The 17275-nt window shown below is 46.2% G+C and overlaps 6 protein-coding genes across 6 annotated transcripts; 3 read left to right on the top strand and 3 right to left on the bottom strand.

Annotated features, from left to right (window-relative positions):
- Positions 1-396: 396 nt before the first annotated feature.
- On the top strand, positions 397-1709 carry C8R40DRAFT_1046992 (Nse4 C-terminal-domain-containing protein; the record flags this gene model as incomplete). The annotated part of the gene is made up of 7 exons (XM_046224405.1): positions 397-520; positions 579-659; positions 709-988; positions 1048-1198; positions 1256-1418; positions 1480-1568; positions 1620-1709. 7 exons carry the CDS (start codon positions 397-399, stop codon positions 1707-1709), a joined length of 978 nt encoding a protein of 325 aa, XP_046085783.1.
- A 1327-nt stretch (positions 1710-3036) lies between these two features.
- Positions 3037-6626, top strand: C8R40DRAFT_1047123 (uncharacterized protein; the record flags this gene model as incomplete). The annotated part of the gene is made up of 16 exons (XM_046224419.1): positions 3037-3379; positions 3437-3835; positions 3892-3926; positions 3983-4366; positions 4416-4920; positions 4967-5049; positions 5106-5129; positions 5192-5227; positions 5281-5331; positions 5387-5451; positions 5511-5575; positions 5629-5717; positions 5777-5844; positions 5908-5993; positions 6049-6098; positions 6153-6626. 16 exons carry the CDS (start codon positions 3037-3039, stop codon positions 6624-6626), a joined length of 2757 nt encoding a protein of 918 aa, XP_046085782.1.
- Positions 6627-6988: 362 nt separating this feature from the next.
- Positions 6989-11581, bottom strand: C8R40DRAFT_1171293 (uncharacterized protein; the record flags this gene model as incomplete). The annotated part of the gene is made up of 12 exons (XM_046231678.1): positions 6989-7015; positions 7075-7125; positions 7190-7312; positions 7364-7501; positions 7553-7837; positions 7895-7984; positions 8043-8114; positions 8165-8481; positions 8529-9438; positions 9565-11246; positions 11300-11458; positions 11512-11581. The coding sequence occupies 12 exons, from the start codon at positions 11579-11581 to the stop codon at positions 6989-6991; spliced, it is 3924 nt and encodes a 1307-aa protein (XP_046085781.1).
- Positions 11582-11781: 200 nt separating this feature from the next.
- On the top strand, positions 11782-14196 carry C8R40DRAFT_1171292 (uncharacterized protein; the record flags this gene model as incomplete). Its single annotated transcript, XM_046231677.1, has 2 exons — positions 11782-12365; positions 12423-14196. The coding sequence occupies 2 exons, from the start codon at positions 11782-11784 to the stop codon at positions 14194-14196; spliced, it is 2358 nt and encodes a 785-aa protein (XP_046085780.1).
- Positions 14197-14466: 270 nt separating this feature from the next.
- Positions 14467-16000, bottom strand: C8R40DRAFT_298483 (uncharacterized protein). The gene is made up of 5 exons (XM_046234635.1): positions 15734-16000; positions 15619-15674; positions 15289-15562; positions 14966-15219; positions 14467-14904 (listed from the first exon to the last, which is right to left on the bottom strand). Exons 1-5 carry the CDS (start codon positions 15802-15804, stop codon positions 14738-14740), a joined length of 822 nt encoding a protein of 273 aa, XP_046085779.1. The 5' UTR covers positions 15805-16000; the 3' UTR covers positions 14467-14737.
- A 262-nt stretch (positions 16001-16262) lies between these two features.
- On the bottom strand, positions 16263-17232 carry C8R40DRAFT_1171290 (uncharacterized protein; the record flags this gene model as incomplete). The annotated part of the gene is made up of 4 exons (XM_046231676.1): positions 16263-16429; positions 16488-16726; positions 16790-17113; positions 17165-17232. 4 exons carry the CDS (start codon positions 17230-17232, stop codon positions 16263-16265), a joined length of 798 nt encoding a protein of 265 aa, XP_046085778.1.
- Between the last annotated feature and the right edge of the window lie 43 nt (positions 17233-17275).

The following is a 17275-nucleotide window of genomic DNA, read 5'->3' as shown; positions in this document are numbered from 1 at the left end:
ATGAAAGCAGGTTCGATTAACAGACAGCTGGTTGTAGCTGTTATTGCAACAGTCTTCACCTTGCATATAGGACCATGGCATTTTGCTCGAGTGCTTTTGCTGTACTGGTTGAAGAAAAGCAATGTCCTCGTTAACGCTTGTACATTTATGCACGGGAATAGTTTACCTCAATCCTATGAAGCGATGCCATTATAACTTTAAGACTCCTGGGTCGTTCAGTAATGAAGTTCCAGCGCGCTCCCCATCGCTGATCACGTTTACAAATTTGACGCGAGACACCACGTGGCTTCATTACTTTAGAATTCCGGAGGCTTGACCACTCGCCGCCTCCAGCTTGCCATATTCTCTGTCCAATATGTCAGATGTCGAAATGGAGTATGCGAGTGGCGCGTTTCTATGCTCTTCGTGTACCTACTTGATCTCATAGTCTTCCTAGAACTTCCCTATGATCCTGATCAAGATGCAGGGGAGAAACGCGCTGTGCGAAGGGAATATCGTGCAATCCACAAGGATATGGAAGGTGAAAGACCTTCTGTGCATATCCACGCAAACTCAGGGCTCACGTACCTGTCATCCAGATTTTCAACACAACATCAAAGACTGCACCGTCGACAATCTCGCAGATGCTGCAAAGCGCGCCGACAAAGTCTTCTATAAGGGTAATAAAATCTCCTCAGCTGGTATACTCTGCCCTGATATAGCATTTAGTCAAGAACACGACAGAAGCGACACTGGATTCATCGGTCCTTCTACAATTGACTGCCTCGCATGCACAAATGGCTCGAAGTTTGAAGTCAGGCTCTGGTGCATTCGATATTGACGACTATCTCGCGAAGCTCGTTAGCTTCATGGGAGGTCACAAACTAGACAATCAGAATCCTGATGATCCTGATGCAGACGACGCGTTACTCGATGCACCATTAGATTGGGACAAAATCGGGCGAACAACGCTTGCTAAGAGCAAAAGAGTGCCTGTTGTGGGTTTCATGTAAGTTACCATTTTGAACGTTCTGCAATAAGTTTAAGATATCAATCAACGAGCCACAGGTTAGGACCTCTCTCGATTGAACAGAAGAAACGTGCTCCAGTCAAGCGTGCCAAACTGGAGAAAAACAAGGCTGACGAAAGGAAACCGCAAGAACTGAAGGAGGAGGATATAGCACGATCTGTTAACGAAACAACGAAGAATGTCGCAACAGTAGGCCCACTTCCCTTTATTTCTTGGCCCATGCATTGTCCCACATAATTGCACCAGCTCGAATCAATATTGGCAGAAACAGGTGCTATCAACCTGTTCAGGTTCGTCGTCAACCCCAAAAGCTTTGCCCAGTCCGTAGAGAATATGTTCTATCTATCATTCCTTATACGTGATGGAAAAGTCGCTCTTGACACAGATGAACAGGGCGAACCAACCATCTGTATGTCCTTTTCAACCGATCTTTTAGCTGTACTCAATATTCTGCTCCTGTTCCTGTCCAGTTGGTTGCGCTCAGCCTTCGGATGAAGACTACGCTGATGGGTTGCGTAAACGCCAGATCGTCTTTGAACTTGATATGGCTACCTGGAAGGTACAAGCTGGTTTTTTAAATTGTACAACTTCTTATCGCATCTTGTCCCAGCGTGCCATAGATGTTTTCGAAATTACAGAGCCGACTATACCTACTCGAGAATCATCCAAAATGAAGATTGGGAATAAATGGTATGGTTAATAACGAAGGTGTACTGGCCTTAACATATAGAATATTCTACATAAAATAGTCATCGATTGAGTCTAATTTCTGTTACAGCAGATTGCAAAACCAGAGGCGGGTAGGGAAAAATACTGAACTGGGGGCCGGCAATGGCAGACCTGCCAGCTCCACAACTCCTTCCACCTTGATCTTATACTATATAACATATGTACTTGTTCGTATTCCCATTTTTGTTTGTCTAGCAAGCTCCTGCAATCTCTGCCTGACTGATACCATGGCGGCAAATGCTAAAAACAAGGCCTTTCTTCTCGGGTTGATACATCTGCAAAACCTGGATTTTCGGCTGGGAACTGAGAGCAACTCAGAGCATATCCCAGCACTGAAAGCACTGAAAGCAGTTCGCTCTGGGTGCTTTTGGTGCTGGGAGCTGCTCTCTGCTACTTTTGGACCCTTAGCTGAAAATTCATGTTTTGCAGATGTATATTGATAGTTATTTGAGCACATTATCAAGTTCTTTCATGTCGTCGAGACTCGAAGCTACATATACAGTACATACATATGTATGCATGTATGTAGCGTCATTTACCTCATGCCGAGTGTCATTTCTCCGGGATAAGTACAGCTAGCGGACGGAGGCTTGCAGTGCCAGTGACCTTGCCGTATTCTCGGCTAAGGCCGGCATCAGCTCATCTGGACCCGCTTCAGCCTTCCGGTTGTGCAATTCGCCACCGCCGTCAGTTTTATTTGATTCAAAAAACGCTTCATTGCTCAGCCTGTAAGTACACCCCCAACGCTTTAGCTTATTCATCGTCATCACGTGTCCTCGTAATCAGGATTCGGGACCAGGTACACGCGTTATTTTGAACTTTTTGTTCCTTGTTCATCGTGCCATTTGTGTCAACAAATTTTGTCGAAAAGACTGCCATTACAGGTACTTCAATGTGCGGGTCCTCCGAAGGTTAATATTTACCCAAGGGTGTCCTGGATTACCACTTACTCCAGCCGGAGGGCCTCCTGAAGGTCTCTGAAGTACAGAAGAAGCATTCGGAACACTGAATGTCTTGCTTTCGAGATATATCCTATTGTGAGTGTTGAAGAGCCATGAAACAGTGTAAAAAGCCCCGATTGGCTTTAAATGATCATATATATTGAGGGAAAGGGCCAGAAGAGCTATGCCTAGCCTATGCACATACATCGGGAGACTTGTAGCTGTCACAATCCATAATATAAGTCGGGGACATGCCGTGCCTGCATGGCGTTACAAATCCAGTTGTAAGTATCGACGTCGCAAGAAATGTTTGACATTTTTTGATCCCTACACTCATTGCGTTGCATGCTGGGCCAAATGGCACCGAGTCCATCCTACTCCGTTTTCTGGAGTTTTTTCTCCTCTAGGCACTTTCTCGCTCGGATTGTGTCTACTCTGCTATGCTCCATCCTTATCGTTATACAACCTTTCTCCAAGTACGGCGGTAGCCTCGCGTTTTTAGCGCTGACAATCAAGGAGCTCAATTTTGCACCTCAAGATAATCTGGCACATCAATTGGAGGGCCTGGTTCTAAACCTGTTTGGTGGTTTAACTGGGATTGGGATCTCGTTATTAGGAAACTATATCGCAAGCTTAACAGGTGATACCGCACTTGCTCGAACTATCCCCGCAGTTTTTCTTGCTTTCATCTGCTTTTTGAGTGCGTTTGGACAAATCTCAGAATATTTTGTACACTATTAACTGTTCATGACTTTAGTGGGTTGGTTGAAGAGTGCTCTTCCTCGTCTCACCATGTCTTCACGACTGGTGTGCTTCATTTCGATTTGGATGTTCACCCAAGATCCCGGGGCGAAGAGTGAATCTTCGTTGATGGCTCTTTACTGCGTCTGGCTGGTGCTAACAGCCGCTTTCACTTCCTTCTGTTCATGTTTGATCTTCCTTCGTTGGTCGACAGCACATTTTGCCCAGGATATCGCATCCGCGCTTTCTAGTCTCCATCATTGCCTCGAGTCAAATTTACAGTCACCATTCCAATTCAATCCTGATACTCCTGCCGCTTCCAGTGCGACACTTACTAGCTTGCGCGCGAAAGCTGTAGCACTCAGTTCAAGTTATCAGCAAGCCTCTTTCGAGCTTCGCTTCGGTCGCATCGGAGGTAAGTTTTAGATACGAGATCGCAAGGAATAACTTTAGTTCATTCAATTACGACAGTCAAATCAATCAAACCCCTCATTTCTATTGTGGAGGTAGGTAAAAAATGATGGAAATGCACCTTCGGAATGATCTTCAAGTTGTTTCCTAGCATCTTCGTCGTGAAATATCCTGGGGAATGTCATTTCCACAGGCTGAAGTACACTATTCGCCTTCCGACGCATTCGAGGGCACAGTAATAGGCTTCTTCCGTCAACCAGCCACGGACTTGGGTCATGCCATCCTTGACTCTATATCGCTTGTTCGGTCCGTTGTACTCAAATGCTACGACGCTCCTGCGCCTGTCGCGATGCTCGATGACTCCACAATAAATCTTGCAAAGGACCAGTTGACTGAGTCAGTCCAAAGGGCTAGGGCTGAGCTCGAAAAGTTTTGTGATGATTTGGACAAGGAACGACGCATATCATCAGACGAAAGTTCAGATCTGCCTCCAAGGGCGTTTAATTTGTGTCTGTTCATGATATCTCTACTGCAGGTGGATATGATATTTTTCGATGCAACTTTGAGTTCTGAATGTCTTTCAGATGGCGGAAGAAGCTGAACGAGCTCTCAATGTCGCACATGTGATTCTACATTCTTATCAGACTTCTTCGGTGCGCCTTTGGCATCCCCGACTTTCCTTGGCCTGGTTTGGTGTTGCTCCCAGTACAATTTTGCTGGAGGAAACCGAAACTCTCCCCGAAAATCTCTTCGCACTTCAAGACCTAAATAATGCAGTAGATCCTTCATACAGACCCTCAGAAGAAATTCTACAAGAAATATCATTGGGTCGTAAACTCCAGCGAAACGACATCGAAGATCCGGGTACGAAAACGAAAGGCGTCGTTCGTATGCTCTATCGGTTCAGGTTCAATAAGATCATATGGTCTCTATGGAATCATCCGATAATCCTACAGGCACGATTGAAGCTACATGAGCTGGTCATGTCATTCAAAAAATCATCTCGCATAGATATCAAACACGCCTTCAAGAATGCATTGGGTGTGTCAATGTTAGCCATTCCTGCATTCTTACCTGCAAGCTCCGCTGGTCAGTAAACAAACGATTCACGGTTCATTCTTTGACGCACGCACAGGACGACAATGGTTCATCTTTTATCGAGGGCAATGGATGCTGATTACATACATATGGGTTCTTGAAACGAACACAGGTGCAACTGTGAGTCCTTGCCCGCCTGCCAATGCAGATGACATCTTGAAAGGGCCCATTTCCAGTTGCGTGTTGGCTACCTGCGAATAGTAAATACTTCGATTACTATCAGACCCCGCTGTTTCGATCTTCTTACGCTGCTACATATTAGGCTGGGACAATTCTTGGGGCGCTTTATGGCTATATTGTGCGTCAAAGAATTTTTCTCGATTTGAATACTGTTTTTCAGCACTTGTGTAGGCTTCCTTGATAAGTCAAAACAATCCTTACGCTCTTGTAGCCCTTGTTACGGTTTGTCTTCTCTTCTTTTCGTCTTTGGATCTTTTATTCCATGCGTTTTACTCAGTTTGCCGAGATCCCTATCAGCGCCGCCATCATGCGCACTTCTTTCCCTTCAGTAGGAGTTGTTGCGTAAGTCGGTCCACTTGAGTTATCTCGTGTTATGAAAAAAGTTCAATGTCCATTGACAGCAACATAACACTCCCTCCCATCCTATTCTCCAACTACATCACTGGGATGGATTTTGCTACAGGCGGTGGGTTGTTAATGTTGAAGGATATCGTTGGTTTCCTAATTTGACGCGCGCAGAACTGGCGACAATACGGGGGATGATGATATGTGCCGGTATAGCTGGTGCTGTCGTCGTGAACGGGTTTGTCTTTCCTCGACACGCAAGAGTACGGTCCTCAAGGTTCGATAATTGACTGCATGAATTCACCCTGGATATTATACATAGGTCATATTCCTGGATGGTATTAGTCAAATTTTAGAATCTCTTACCAAGCTTTACATGGGTTTGAGTCGGTAAGTCGGGGCGTTTTGTCTATACTCACTGAGACAACTTATATTGCCTCGTACTTACTCCAGTGATTTGTTGCAAACTTTTGGATCTCAAGGACGGAGTAAACAAAAAACAATGAAGTCGGAATTGCGTATTCGCAATGCTCTTCAGAGTGCGCTAACTTAGTCTTTCCACATGATAGTAAGACTGACTGCATCACAACATAGGAATGTCAAACCTGATAACTTCCATGGGAGATGAACTCAGTTTAGTTCCTGTGAGAGATTTTGCATGGTATCGATGGCTTGGCTTCCTCAACTATGACTTTCAGATCCCAATGAAGAAATATCGTCATCTTGTGAGGACTCTTCAAAAGCTTCTAGATTTGTTTACCGGCCTACGAAAAATTCGTGAAAATATCCCTCGAAGAGAAACAGTGATCGAAGTAGCGGAAGAGCGCCGCGAGCTAATATCCTGCATCTGCGTATCTCTTTTCGCTTGCGAGCAGGTGTTTTTGGCCCGGCACACATTACCACAATTTCTTCCCTCCTACCGACAAGCTTTGGAAAATCTAAAGCAATCCATTGACCTGCATATTAGGAACACTCGCGAAAAGTTACACGGTCCTATGGGCCTGTCGTTAATATACGCGCTAGCGGAAACAAACATTTTGACGGATATAGTGGAGACAATCGACGAATTATTGGAGCTTAGCAGGCAACTGTTTGGTACTGCGGCTTGGTTCGATGGGCCACTGGATGTAAACACTACAAGGAGCCTTAATGAGCAAATAGCATTGTTTTAATCAATCTCGAAGTATATGTAACTCCCAGACCGCCGTATCTTGATTTTACTAACACTCATGCGCATTAATCACCCTTTCACCTATAGATGCCCGGTCAACTGGACTATAAGTTATCAAGAATGAGGGAACAAAATGGTGTGCCGAAATAGATTGAAGACGAGTGCTCAAGTAATAAAGACTGATTGTGAAATAGAGATAACAGATCTTAAATTAATGAATTCTGTGTGTGGATCCGACGTTCTCCCAATTTCCAATCTTTGCTAGAGGCTGGCAAGAAGTTGTGTTAAATGTAAAGGAAGACATATCCGGATGAACGTCCTTCAATGCAGAAGGAAAACAGGGAGGAGCTATTCAAATAGTGGTTATTCCCAGAATGTGCGTCGTAGTAACTTGGGGAGATCAGTGAGTTCGAAAGTCATCAACAAGTTACAACAAAAGCAAAACCTACATGATCATGTGCCTCCTCGAATGTAAGGAGATTCATATGCTCAGGAACGCCCTGGGGATTCTTTGTAAGAAGCCCGTTAAATAAAATATCATGATGTCTGCGAAAACGGACACACCAGTGAAGACTCGTCAATTTCACGCAAGTGAATTTTGAAATCTAGGGGTATCTGGGAGGGTAGGATCACGACATGAATAGGAGGGATATACGGCCTTTGCCAACCAACTCTTCGAACGAGTTCCTGTGATTGCACATGAGAATTGGCTCAGTGTCAAAATTTGAGGAGACGTACTGAAGCAACATAAAGGGCAATTCTGATATTTTGTCTTTGGGTGCGGGCTTCGCTGCCTACAATGATGAAATACTCCCAAACACAATCGACTAGATGGACCATTGTTGATATATTTTGCAAGAAATCCACAGGCTTGACCTGTCTTCGAATGAAAAACGGAAATTTGGAAGGCCACACAGAATACCATACCGTTTGCTCTGAAACTTCCAACACCCGGGGGTTGATATCAGCAGCCGAGGGACGCCACTGCCAGTAATTAGCATTTGCAAAGGCCTCTTCCCCAAGAATCATCCAGAACATTTCGTCTCCGTCATTCTGGCCTTCTTGAAGTTCAACGATATTTTCACCAAGCGAGCGGCCATAAGCTAATGCGGCCTTGCGTTCAGACGCAACAGATCCGCGACCATACCAAACGTATATCGTTTCAAGGACTGTGAGACAATAACTGAAGCCCGAGCAGAGGTTTCGGATAGTCTTAGGTCCTTTCAGTGAAGAGCCAAAGGGAAAATAGGAACAGCTCTATATACATACAAGGTCGAGTTCGTCGATGAAGATGACACCCCTCCTAGAGCGAGTGACGTGCATCGCAGTGTTATCGGCAGACCAGTGCGCGCGCTTGCCCTAGCCCGGTACAAATATGAGCATACCTCTGCAATTTAACAACAGAGGAGATGCAAACCTGTCTCACAGCCAAATGATTCCCTAGTACCAGAAGCATCTCTGAAGGCTCGGTATATTGTTTGACAAGGATCTGGGATGCCAATAAGCTCAAACCATACACCAAAACAACCAGTGACTCACCACGTTTGTCCCATAACGTTTAGAAAGTTCTTCCAACTTGTTTTGTTCTAGGTCACCAGCCTCGCAATTCTTTCCAAGCCAACCCCAGATTGTGGTAGAAACCAACCCACTCGACTTGGATTTTGAGCGATGCACAATGGCTAAAACTTCAGCGTCATAAAAAATATCAGTCTCCCGAGAAAGAACGGCTGCGTTGTTGCCAGAAATAATCATCACTTCCACGGATACTGTGGCAAGGTCGCTGTTTGATTCGGAAAGCTGGTGTGATTTTAACAAGGCGTCGATGTCAATACTGGGTAAAGGCGGATCATCGTGATCTATGAGATGGTCAGATTTACATCATATGTTCGGGTAGCGAACTTACTTATGTGAACTACGTCAGAGTTCGTGGCCGCTGTCTGTTCTATTTGATTCAATGTTCCTTGTAAGACTTGGTCTATTGAACTTGGTATTGTATGTTCGGCAGCCGGGGAGGAACCTCGAGCAACAGTACTCACAGGCGTCGGAGTAGGTGTCACTTCCTCGCGTAGAGGAGGCAAGACGATGGCGGAATACTTTTCCTGGTAGCTGGAACGACGCCTTTCTGATAATGCAGGCGGATTGATGTTTTGGCGGAAATTGGGGTTCAACGGCGGTAGCGATGCAGGCGCTTCGATAACTTCTGGGGAAGCCTTTTCGGGTTCCGTTTGTTTTTGGGGTTCCGTAAAAGCTTGAGCAACATCCATAACAGTCGCTCTGTTTCCAGTGCTCGGAATGCGAGAGTGTCGGCTGGGGGTCGTGGGTCTTGTCGGTTCAGATGGATATTTGGAAGCTAGACTGGGTGATACAGGGCTCTTCTCAGATGACTCTGTACGAGGAATTGAGAAAGGCTTGATGGGAGAAGGTGGACCACCAGGTAGCTTACTAGGCAAAATAGTAGGTGTAGCTGCTAGTCCCGGAAGAGCTCTTCGCCCAACCATACCGCTGATCTTGGGAATCTCAGATTCTGTGGACGGCGAACGTGATGCTACAGGCCGCACCCCAATGATTGCCTGCTCAGCCCAACGATCTGCAACTCTCCCAAGTTTTCCTGGCCCACCCGAGGTTCTAGAAACTGGTGTCGGTCTAAGGGGCTCAAAACGAGTTGGAGACTCAGACTCAAACGATACGACTGGGGAATGTGCAGGCTTAACCATTTGCTGAGTTACAGAAATAGGAGGCCCCGTATCAGAGGAAACTGGGGCAGTGCTCTGTCTTTGCGACTTCTTTGGCTTGCGAGCTCGTTCTTTAGTTGGCTGTATATCAGAAAAAGTGAAGAAGGTTTAACAAAATGAATTAAGATATATGTAGTAGCAAGAAGCAAAAGGCATAAACAGTCCATTTGAGCATAATCCAACACAAATTCACCAAAATGAACGCACGTGAGTCAAGGGCTTTCCAGCAACCACTGGAAGCTTCTGCTGAGCAGCACTGTGCTTGACGCCCAGTTCACTAACAGCTCCAAAAGATCCCACCTCCTCTTCATCTGCAGGTGGTTTGAACACAACCAGAGTAGTTGCCGAGCCCAGGCCTGTACCCTGAGAATTAAGCATGGGTGGTGAATCTCGCCTTGGACGAATAGGCTCGCTGTCCACTTTGGTCGTGAGAGGTAAAGTTTTTACAGGTTTCGGGGTAACGGAAGGCCCTGTAGCCGTGGCCTTGAGCGACGAGTTCGGTTCCAACGTGAACGATTTACGCATGGCAAGGGGTTTAGGTGAAGTGACTGGAGGAGAAGATGCAGGCACAGGACTAGGAGACCCATTGTGATGCCACCTTTCCAGTACTGTCGCTTTGCGGGAGGCGGATACAGGCCGATCTGGTGTCGTCTGAGTAGAAGATGACGGAGTTTCAAACGTATGACTAGCTTTGACCATATTCTGTACAAATCCTCTTCCCTGCAGTCGACTGATACTAGGTGTGGGTTCCTTCTGCACAGGCGGTTTCAAAAATGCTGGCGAAGTATTAGGCGACACCGGTATATGGGATGTCTGAGGAGAAGGCTTAGGATCTGGGCGAATAGGTTTTGCTAAAGAGGGGATGGAGACGGGAGATTTATGAGGAGGTGATTTAGAAAGAGATGTAGCTTGAATGGGGGGTTTAGGCGGAGTGAAACTCGTAGAAATAGGGCGTCTTAGGGAAGGAAGATTATCACTTGTGGTGGAATCCGATACAGTGAATGTCACCCTGGAATTCCCGGTCGGTGTGCTGATTGTACGATCTCGAGGTCCCGTATTTGTGGTAGAGACAGGCCTCTCTTGACTCGTTTTGACAACAGGAAACTTCGCGCTGACAGGAGGGGACTCGGACGGGGAGCTGCTCAGCGTTCGTTCACGTGGGCCATTCTTTTCTGACAGGGAAGAACGGCTTAAGACACCAGACTCTGATAGATAGGAAGACACGCTTGGAATGCTAATCGTCCTGTCTCGACCTCCAGTCTTCTGAAGTGGCACGGGTCTTTCATCAAATATCTTCGTTGGAGATGCAGAACGCGGTCTGATCACAAGCGGAGCAGTTGTAGAAGGGGAACTTTCTGGAATTCCGTTGTTGGCAGGCGTTACAGTTCTCTCTAGAGGTGCAAGAGAAGCAGTAGGTGCACGATCACTGCCATATTTGGGCGAAACCACAGACGGCAAGCTGCCAATCTCGTCCCGAAGAGGAAATCGACTGGATGCAGTCAGTCCAGGCATGGCAACACCCCCTCTTCCGAATACAGGATGAGGAGCTGTGATTCGTCCACGGTCTTCAAACTGAGTTGGATCATGAGCATCCTGCTGAGGGGCATGCTTGTTGAGAATAGGACCGGCTGCACGACCACCCATGAATGCCGCAAGGGAAATAGGCCCAGAAGGTTTGGATGCCGTTGCATTCGAAGAATTGGATGTCATCCATGCTCGTGCAGTGGCAATAGAGCCCTTGATATCTGAATTCGAAGGCGAACTCGAACTCGAGGTTCCGGTTAGTCTATGGAAAGCCTCTGCTTGACTTTGTTGCCGGTCAGCAATGGATTTAAGGTCAGAAGTTGAGGACTTTTGCGAAACTCCGGAAAGTGATTCTCGGCTACTAGCTGAGAAAAGGTAAGCATTTCCTAGCTTGAAATTCAAGTACACAGTTACTGACCAAACTCAGCACTGGTAGGGGACACGAATCCTCCCCTACTGCGACGCTTTCTAGCAATCCGGGAAGCAGCAATTTCTTCTTGGAGCCGCTTGTACTCAGCTTCTTCGTCAGCATCAACTTGCTGCTGGAGAGCCCTGACCTTGCGAGCCCAATCGATAGCTGTTAAAATTTAACTTGACCGATAGAACGAATAAATATATTAGATATCGTACCTCCTTCCGCACTGTCTAGCTTGGGTAAATCTGAATATCGTGAGCGAGATGGGGTCGATGGGGAATCCATAATGGTTCATTAAGCAAGCTCCGACATAAGGAGGTGCAGATTTATAGACCAACGGTTCACAATAATGGTGGTCACCAGTTTGAGAATCAAAAAATGCCTTGAGGCTGGCCAGTGGCCGAGCGCCTGTTATGTACATGCATCAATAAACGTCAACATATTAGAATGAACTCATTTGGTCTTTGACCTCAACGTTTGAGACGATGACCTCGATAAAGACCGAGTCTATTCACGAGTTCAATTATCCACGCTCTACGTCTCCTACCAAAGAGTCTCTTAGACCAAATGCTCATCCATATGCTATAAAAACTACTTCCACAGCGCTCCTTTCTCGCTCGAATTCGTCTTCCAGAACTCATGATTCTTCTCATCATCACTATGTTCCTCGGACTCCTCCAGCGACCAGCTTAGGTCACAGGAAACACGAGGGTGCTCACTACAGACATCGTTACAGCTCTAGTTTGTCTTCCGATAACATACCTAGACCTCTACCCGTTCCACCTTCGCCTACAAAAGAAGCGGTGAACGACTCTTCCGGCAAACATCCGCGGACATTTTATAACCCTGTGGTCTTCTCAGCACCTCTTACGCTTGAGGATCTTCCTCCCAACCCGAAATTGTGGACTCCTTCCCAACTCTGTGCATATCTTTCTACTGCCCTTCGGGTCAAATCCGGAGAGTCGCTCCAACTTCCCGCTCCAGTGGCGCGCGATATTGCGAGCTTTGTTCGAGAGAGCAAGATTACGGGAAGAATTTTCCTCAGACTTGACGAAAAAGATCTGGAGGCGTAAGTCAAACAACAGCCTCATCTGTACCGAATTTAACCCGTGTTTGTTTTGCACAGTTACGGTGTCAACAAGCTTTGGAAGAATGCTTTACTTAAGACCTCACAGAACTTGCGCCAGAACGTCCTCAAAGGTCAGATATGGGGCTTTGTTGAGGAGCTTGAAGGAACTTCGAATGGGATCAACTTTCCATCCGTGGGCGACGCCCACTCTGGATCCATTGATGAGGATGAAGATGAAGATTCTACTCCTCATCGTAGACGTCGATCGGCTTCACAACCTCAAACCACACGGTCACGATTCATTGCTGGAAGTACTGTCAAGTCTTTCAATCATCCATTCCCGAATGGTCTGCCCGTATACTCTTCTGCATCATCATCATCATCCTCCGACGACCTTTTTTTACCCACCGGTATCAGTCCCTCGGTCTCGTTCACCACACGTTCGACTTCACCTAACGGTCATTCTCATTATATGCATGACAATCGATCTCGTCACGGAAGAGTCAAGGGTATGGTTGATTCATTTGAGCGTTCTTCCAGTTTTGATGAAGGTGATCCCACCTCAGCAAAACTGTTGCAAGAGATCAAAGGCAACCGTGAGCTAGATTTGGAAAAATTGCGAAAGATAAGGAGAGAAAGGAGTGGAAGTACCAGTAGTATCTCGAATGGCAGCTCTGGGAGCTCTCATTCCCCTACCTCGTCTTCTGACGATGGCAGCGAGCCTGGCGCTTTCGTCGGCTCTCCAGTGGAGGAATACAATGTCTCTACAATCACTTCTTCGCGCCCTCTCCCGAATCCTCCCCGAAACGAAATAGATGATGTTCTCTTTGTTTCTGGACTTGAAGAACCTTCGATCGAGGAACTCCTCGCTCAAGAAGGTAGATTGGAAGATGCGATCAGCAGTCATACCAGTCTAGCAACTTTGAATTCCACATTCAAAAATCAAACCCCAAGTTTCGCAAAAGGCACCTTCTCAATTTCGAAAGGTAAAGGTAGAGCGAAGAAACGGGGAGGCGTTTACGCGTGGGAGGAAGAGGTGGAGGACCTGGGAGCCGCAGCTCCAGGAAAAACTACCGTGAAGAGGGTTTTTTCTCAAATTCCGATTCCCGCAACCATGATGTCTTCTGCTTCCAGTGCTAAAGATATTTTTGAGGAACCAGAGAATGTTAACGGAAACATCCGGGAGGACCAACTACGATCTGTGGACACATCTTCTCCCGCTCCTGTAAAGTCAGGACAAGGTTCAGGAACTCATACTCCGTCCAGACCTCTTCCGGAGATTCCTCTGCACCCATCGCTTGTCGCCCTGCCAGAACCAGGAGATATATCTTTTAGCCCAGTAAGTCCCAAGGAGACGGACGAAGAAACAAGGTTACGTGCTTCTATCGCCGAAATAACCGGGCTCTTGCAAGCTTTTGAAGTCCGGTTAGCGGACGTAGAACGCAAGGTGGATGTATTAGATGTTGAGCTCAAGGAACTTGAAGTAGCGAATCTAGTCAGGAACAAGCAGCAGGCCGAAGACGGTGTGCAAATCAAGGACGAAACAGAACAAATGACACGCGAAGATAAAGTGGAAGAAGTAAATGAGCCTATTTTCCTTTCCGAATGGCCTATCATGCGCAAGGTCATAAACCGCGTATTCCGTTTTTCGCCTGCCGGACAACTTCCGTCCATTGGATCTCGTGTATTTCATTCGCAATATTGGCGTTCTCCTTCACATATCAATCCGCAGACACTCTCCCAGCTTCCGCCCTATGTTCTACTCGTTGGGTTGGGCGTGTGTGCCGTGGTGCTCAGGGTGGTCGCGCGAAGGTTAACTGGGAAAAGATAAACCCTTTTGAGCATCGCCGGCTTTCACTTACTCTCGGTGCTCAATTTCTTGGCTTATTTGCATGAGTATTTTTCCTTCTTTCTCTATGACATATACTTGAATTCTATCGTAACCATTCCCCATCTTAATTTGCCTTTTGCTTTTTCCAGGAGATATCGAAGCTACACTCAAATCCCTTGCAGTTTTGCCTATATGTTGTTGTTATGTTTATTCATTTATATCTTCGTTTGCTTGCAGTTGTTTTTTTTCCTTTGTTTCCGCTCTTCCGTTATGACCTTTTACGATAAATCGACGACGACATGATACTGACGACCTTCTCTGTTGCTAAATAGCACTCTAGTCTTGTGACACATGATGAATTGTGCTTTTATTCGATGATGTGCTATGAACAAAAACAATTTGTGTCCGACATTAGCTATAAGCAGTAAGCAAAGGGTATCTTCCGAAATGGAAAGTAAATAATATTGATAGTCCTTCGTGCAATGATCTCCATCTCTTTGAGCGTGAGCTACTGACATTGTCCATGCTAACGCAGCAGAAACTAACCCAGGAAGGCAAAAACTACAAAAATACCACCAAGGAGCGTGACTGCTGGAGCAAAAGCAGCATAGGATACCCTGGAGCCTGCATTGCTATTTGATGATGATGAGGTACTTGAAAATACGGCATCATTAGCTGACTGAGAAACGGTGCTGGGCAGATTTCCATCTGGATAACCCACGAAACCTCGATAAGAATTCATGAGAATGGAGAATACAGCGACACGCACCAAGGAAAGATGCTCCACATAGAGCTTGTGCATCGGGCTCAGCTTGTGACACAAGGCTCGGGAAATTGGCTTTTGCAATCGAAAAGCTCTCCTTCATGCAATCTGTGCACGCGACATTCTGTACACCATTAGCGAATAACGTCTCCGCGTCTGTGAACAAGTTCAAGACACTCAGATCAGTAACGTTCAATTGGCCGACAACGCTCTGTAGATTGTTCAACGTTTCCACAGCGCATAACTGATTGGATGTGTCACTTTAAGACGGACAGGATCAGCGTACAATCGCAACCATCACTCCATTCACAAATGGAAACAAGACTCACTCTTTCAAACAAGCAATTTCACGAACGGTGGGGTAAACTTCTTGAGCTATGGAAATTACTTCGCTTTGGATAGAAGATGTGGTGATGCCCAGGCTGGAAAGTTCGGAGCTGCAGCCGGAGGTGAGGTTAGTCACCACATTTGAGAGAGACTGATTAGTGCAGGATCCGGAGGAACAGATGCCCGTGAGCCAGGTGTTGACTGTTGACGGAATAGATCCCGAATTACTGCCAACGACAAAGGACAGTATAGCGGAGGGGTTTAAACAGGCAGCATCTGAAGATCATAGTATGCTTAAAGATCCGCCTGCTCATATTACGGAGTTTTCTTACCGGGTGATGTCAACAATCCCTCGAGCGAGCTCTGGCATCCTTGACTTAGAGTAAATCTAGCAGAACGATGACATGATTACTTGGGTATTGCTCAGTAGTGAAATTGATGACTCACGATTGGACACTGGAAATGACAAAAGTCGCAGCAGCGGTAAGAACGAAAGCTATCCTCATATGTCCCAGCATATTGAAGTCGTAAAATGATAAAAAATTGAAAGCAAAAAAGGAAGGGGGCCAGACCAGATGGAGGGAAGGAAGAAACGGGTTATAACTTTAAATATTGAACGCGACCACCGCTACATCAGATGAAGCCCGACCCACAACAAGGGGTAAAAGTGTGTGACCATGGTTACTATGGGATTAACGATTGAAGTGACAGTTGCGAACAGCATCCACACCCAAGGCAGAGAGACTCAGAATAACATAATGGGTATTAAGGGTGCACCCAATTCCACCCAACGTTTCCCGGTATGATGAAAGCGAAAGGCTGTATGTACTAGTCCAATCTAGTGCGGGACGCACAACCATTCATTTTCATATTCATATTCAAGTCCGATTAGCCTACAATCGTAGGTGCACTATGCAAGCGAGGATACATCGTACGTGAAAAGTCCCGTGCGTACAAAGTTCGGCGAAGATTGATTCTACAAAACAACTGCCAATGCCGATCCCAAGATGAGAACGATCGAGACACCTACACCAAGGAAAGTATTTCCAGATATGAGAGAAATTGCGCTCAATGCGCTGTTAGACCCAGATGAAGTCGAGGAGTCGCTTGCGCTTTCAACAATCCCGGAGGGAGTAGATCCATCTACGATTAATCATGTATTGGAGGTTGTTTCAGATGTATGTTATACCACACTACTGACCTGTGAAAGAGGTACCACATTGATCTTGCAGCGTGGAATTCTCCGAGTCCAATAAACCGGGGAAAGCTGTGTTCACGGTGTTATAGGCCGCCTTGGTACAATTGGAACAGGTGACGTTGGACGGAATAGATGTATCATTCCCTGAAGCAACTAGTCCAGCAATATTGGTCAAGGTAAGGTTACTACCGACAGCATCTTGAAGATTGGTCAGGGTTTCTGTAACACAATTAGTGTTACCGCTGCGGTTCATAAAGGTTGTATGTGAGTACAAAAGGAGCTTTGGGCCGAGATCGAAATCTTACTCTTTCAAACACACAACCTGCCTTACAGTGGGGTAAAATTCTTGCACAGTTGAGATCAAAGTTGCTGTATCGGTGGAGGAGAAACCAAGAGCAGACAGCTCGGTTCCGCAGCCAGCTGTGACATTCGTGACGATGGCAGAAAGAGTGTCGTTTGTACAAGGAGCGACTCCGCAAACGTTAGTTAGCCAAGAGTCCACAGAATCGACAATGGATGTATTTGATGAAGAAGTCAGAATGGGAATCAATGAAGATGGGCTCAAGCAAGCAGAAGAGGAATTGAGAGCAATCTGTGCTAATGCTGAAGTGCATTCTGATGAAAGACCGCTGCAAAAATTGACATGATACTATGTGTGGAGCTGTGCGACAGGTACTCACGTCGTCGTTGACTGTGCTGATACTCCAAGAGCAGCAGCAAGGGCAGCGAGAATAAGCATACGGGTCATTATTTGAGGCCGAGTGGAAAAATTAAGAGTCAGACCAAAAAAT

Source organism: Lentinula edodes, assembly GCF_021015755.1.
Source record: "Lentinula edodes strain Le(Bin) 0899 ss11 chromosome Unknown C8R40scaffold_20, whole genome shotgun sequence".
Taxonomy (NCBI): Eukaryota; Fungi; Basidiomycota; class Agaricomycetes; order Agaricales; family Omphalotaceae; genus Lentinula; species Lentinula edodes.
The sequence above is the reverse complement of the archived record's forward strand: the minus strand, read 5'-3'. Positions and strand labels throughout refer to the sequence as shown.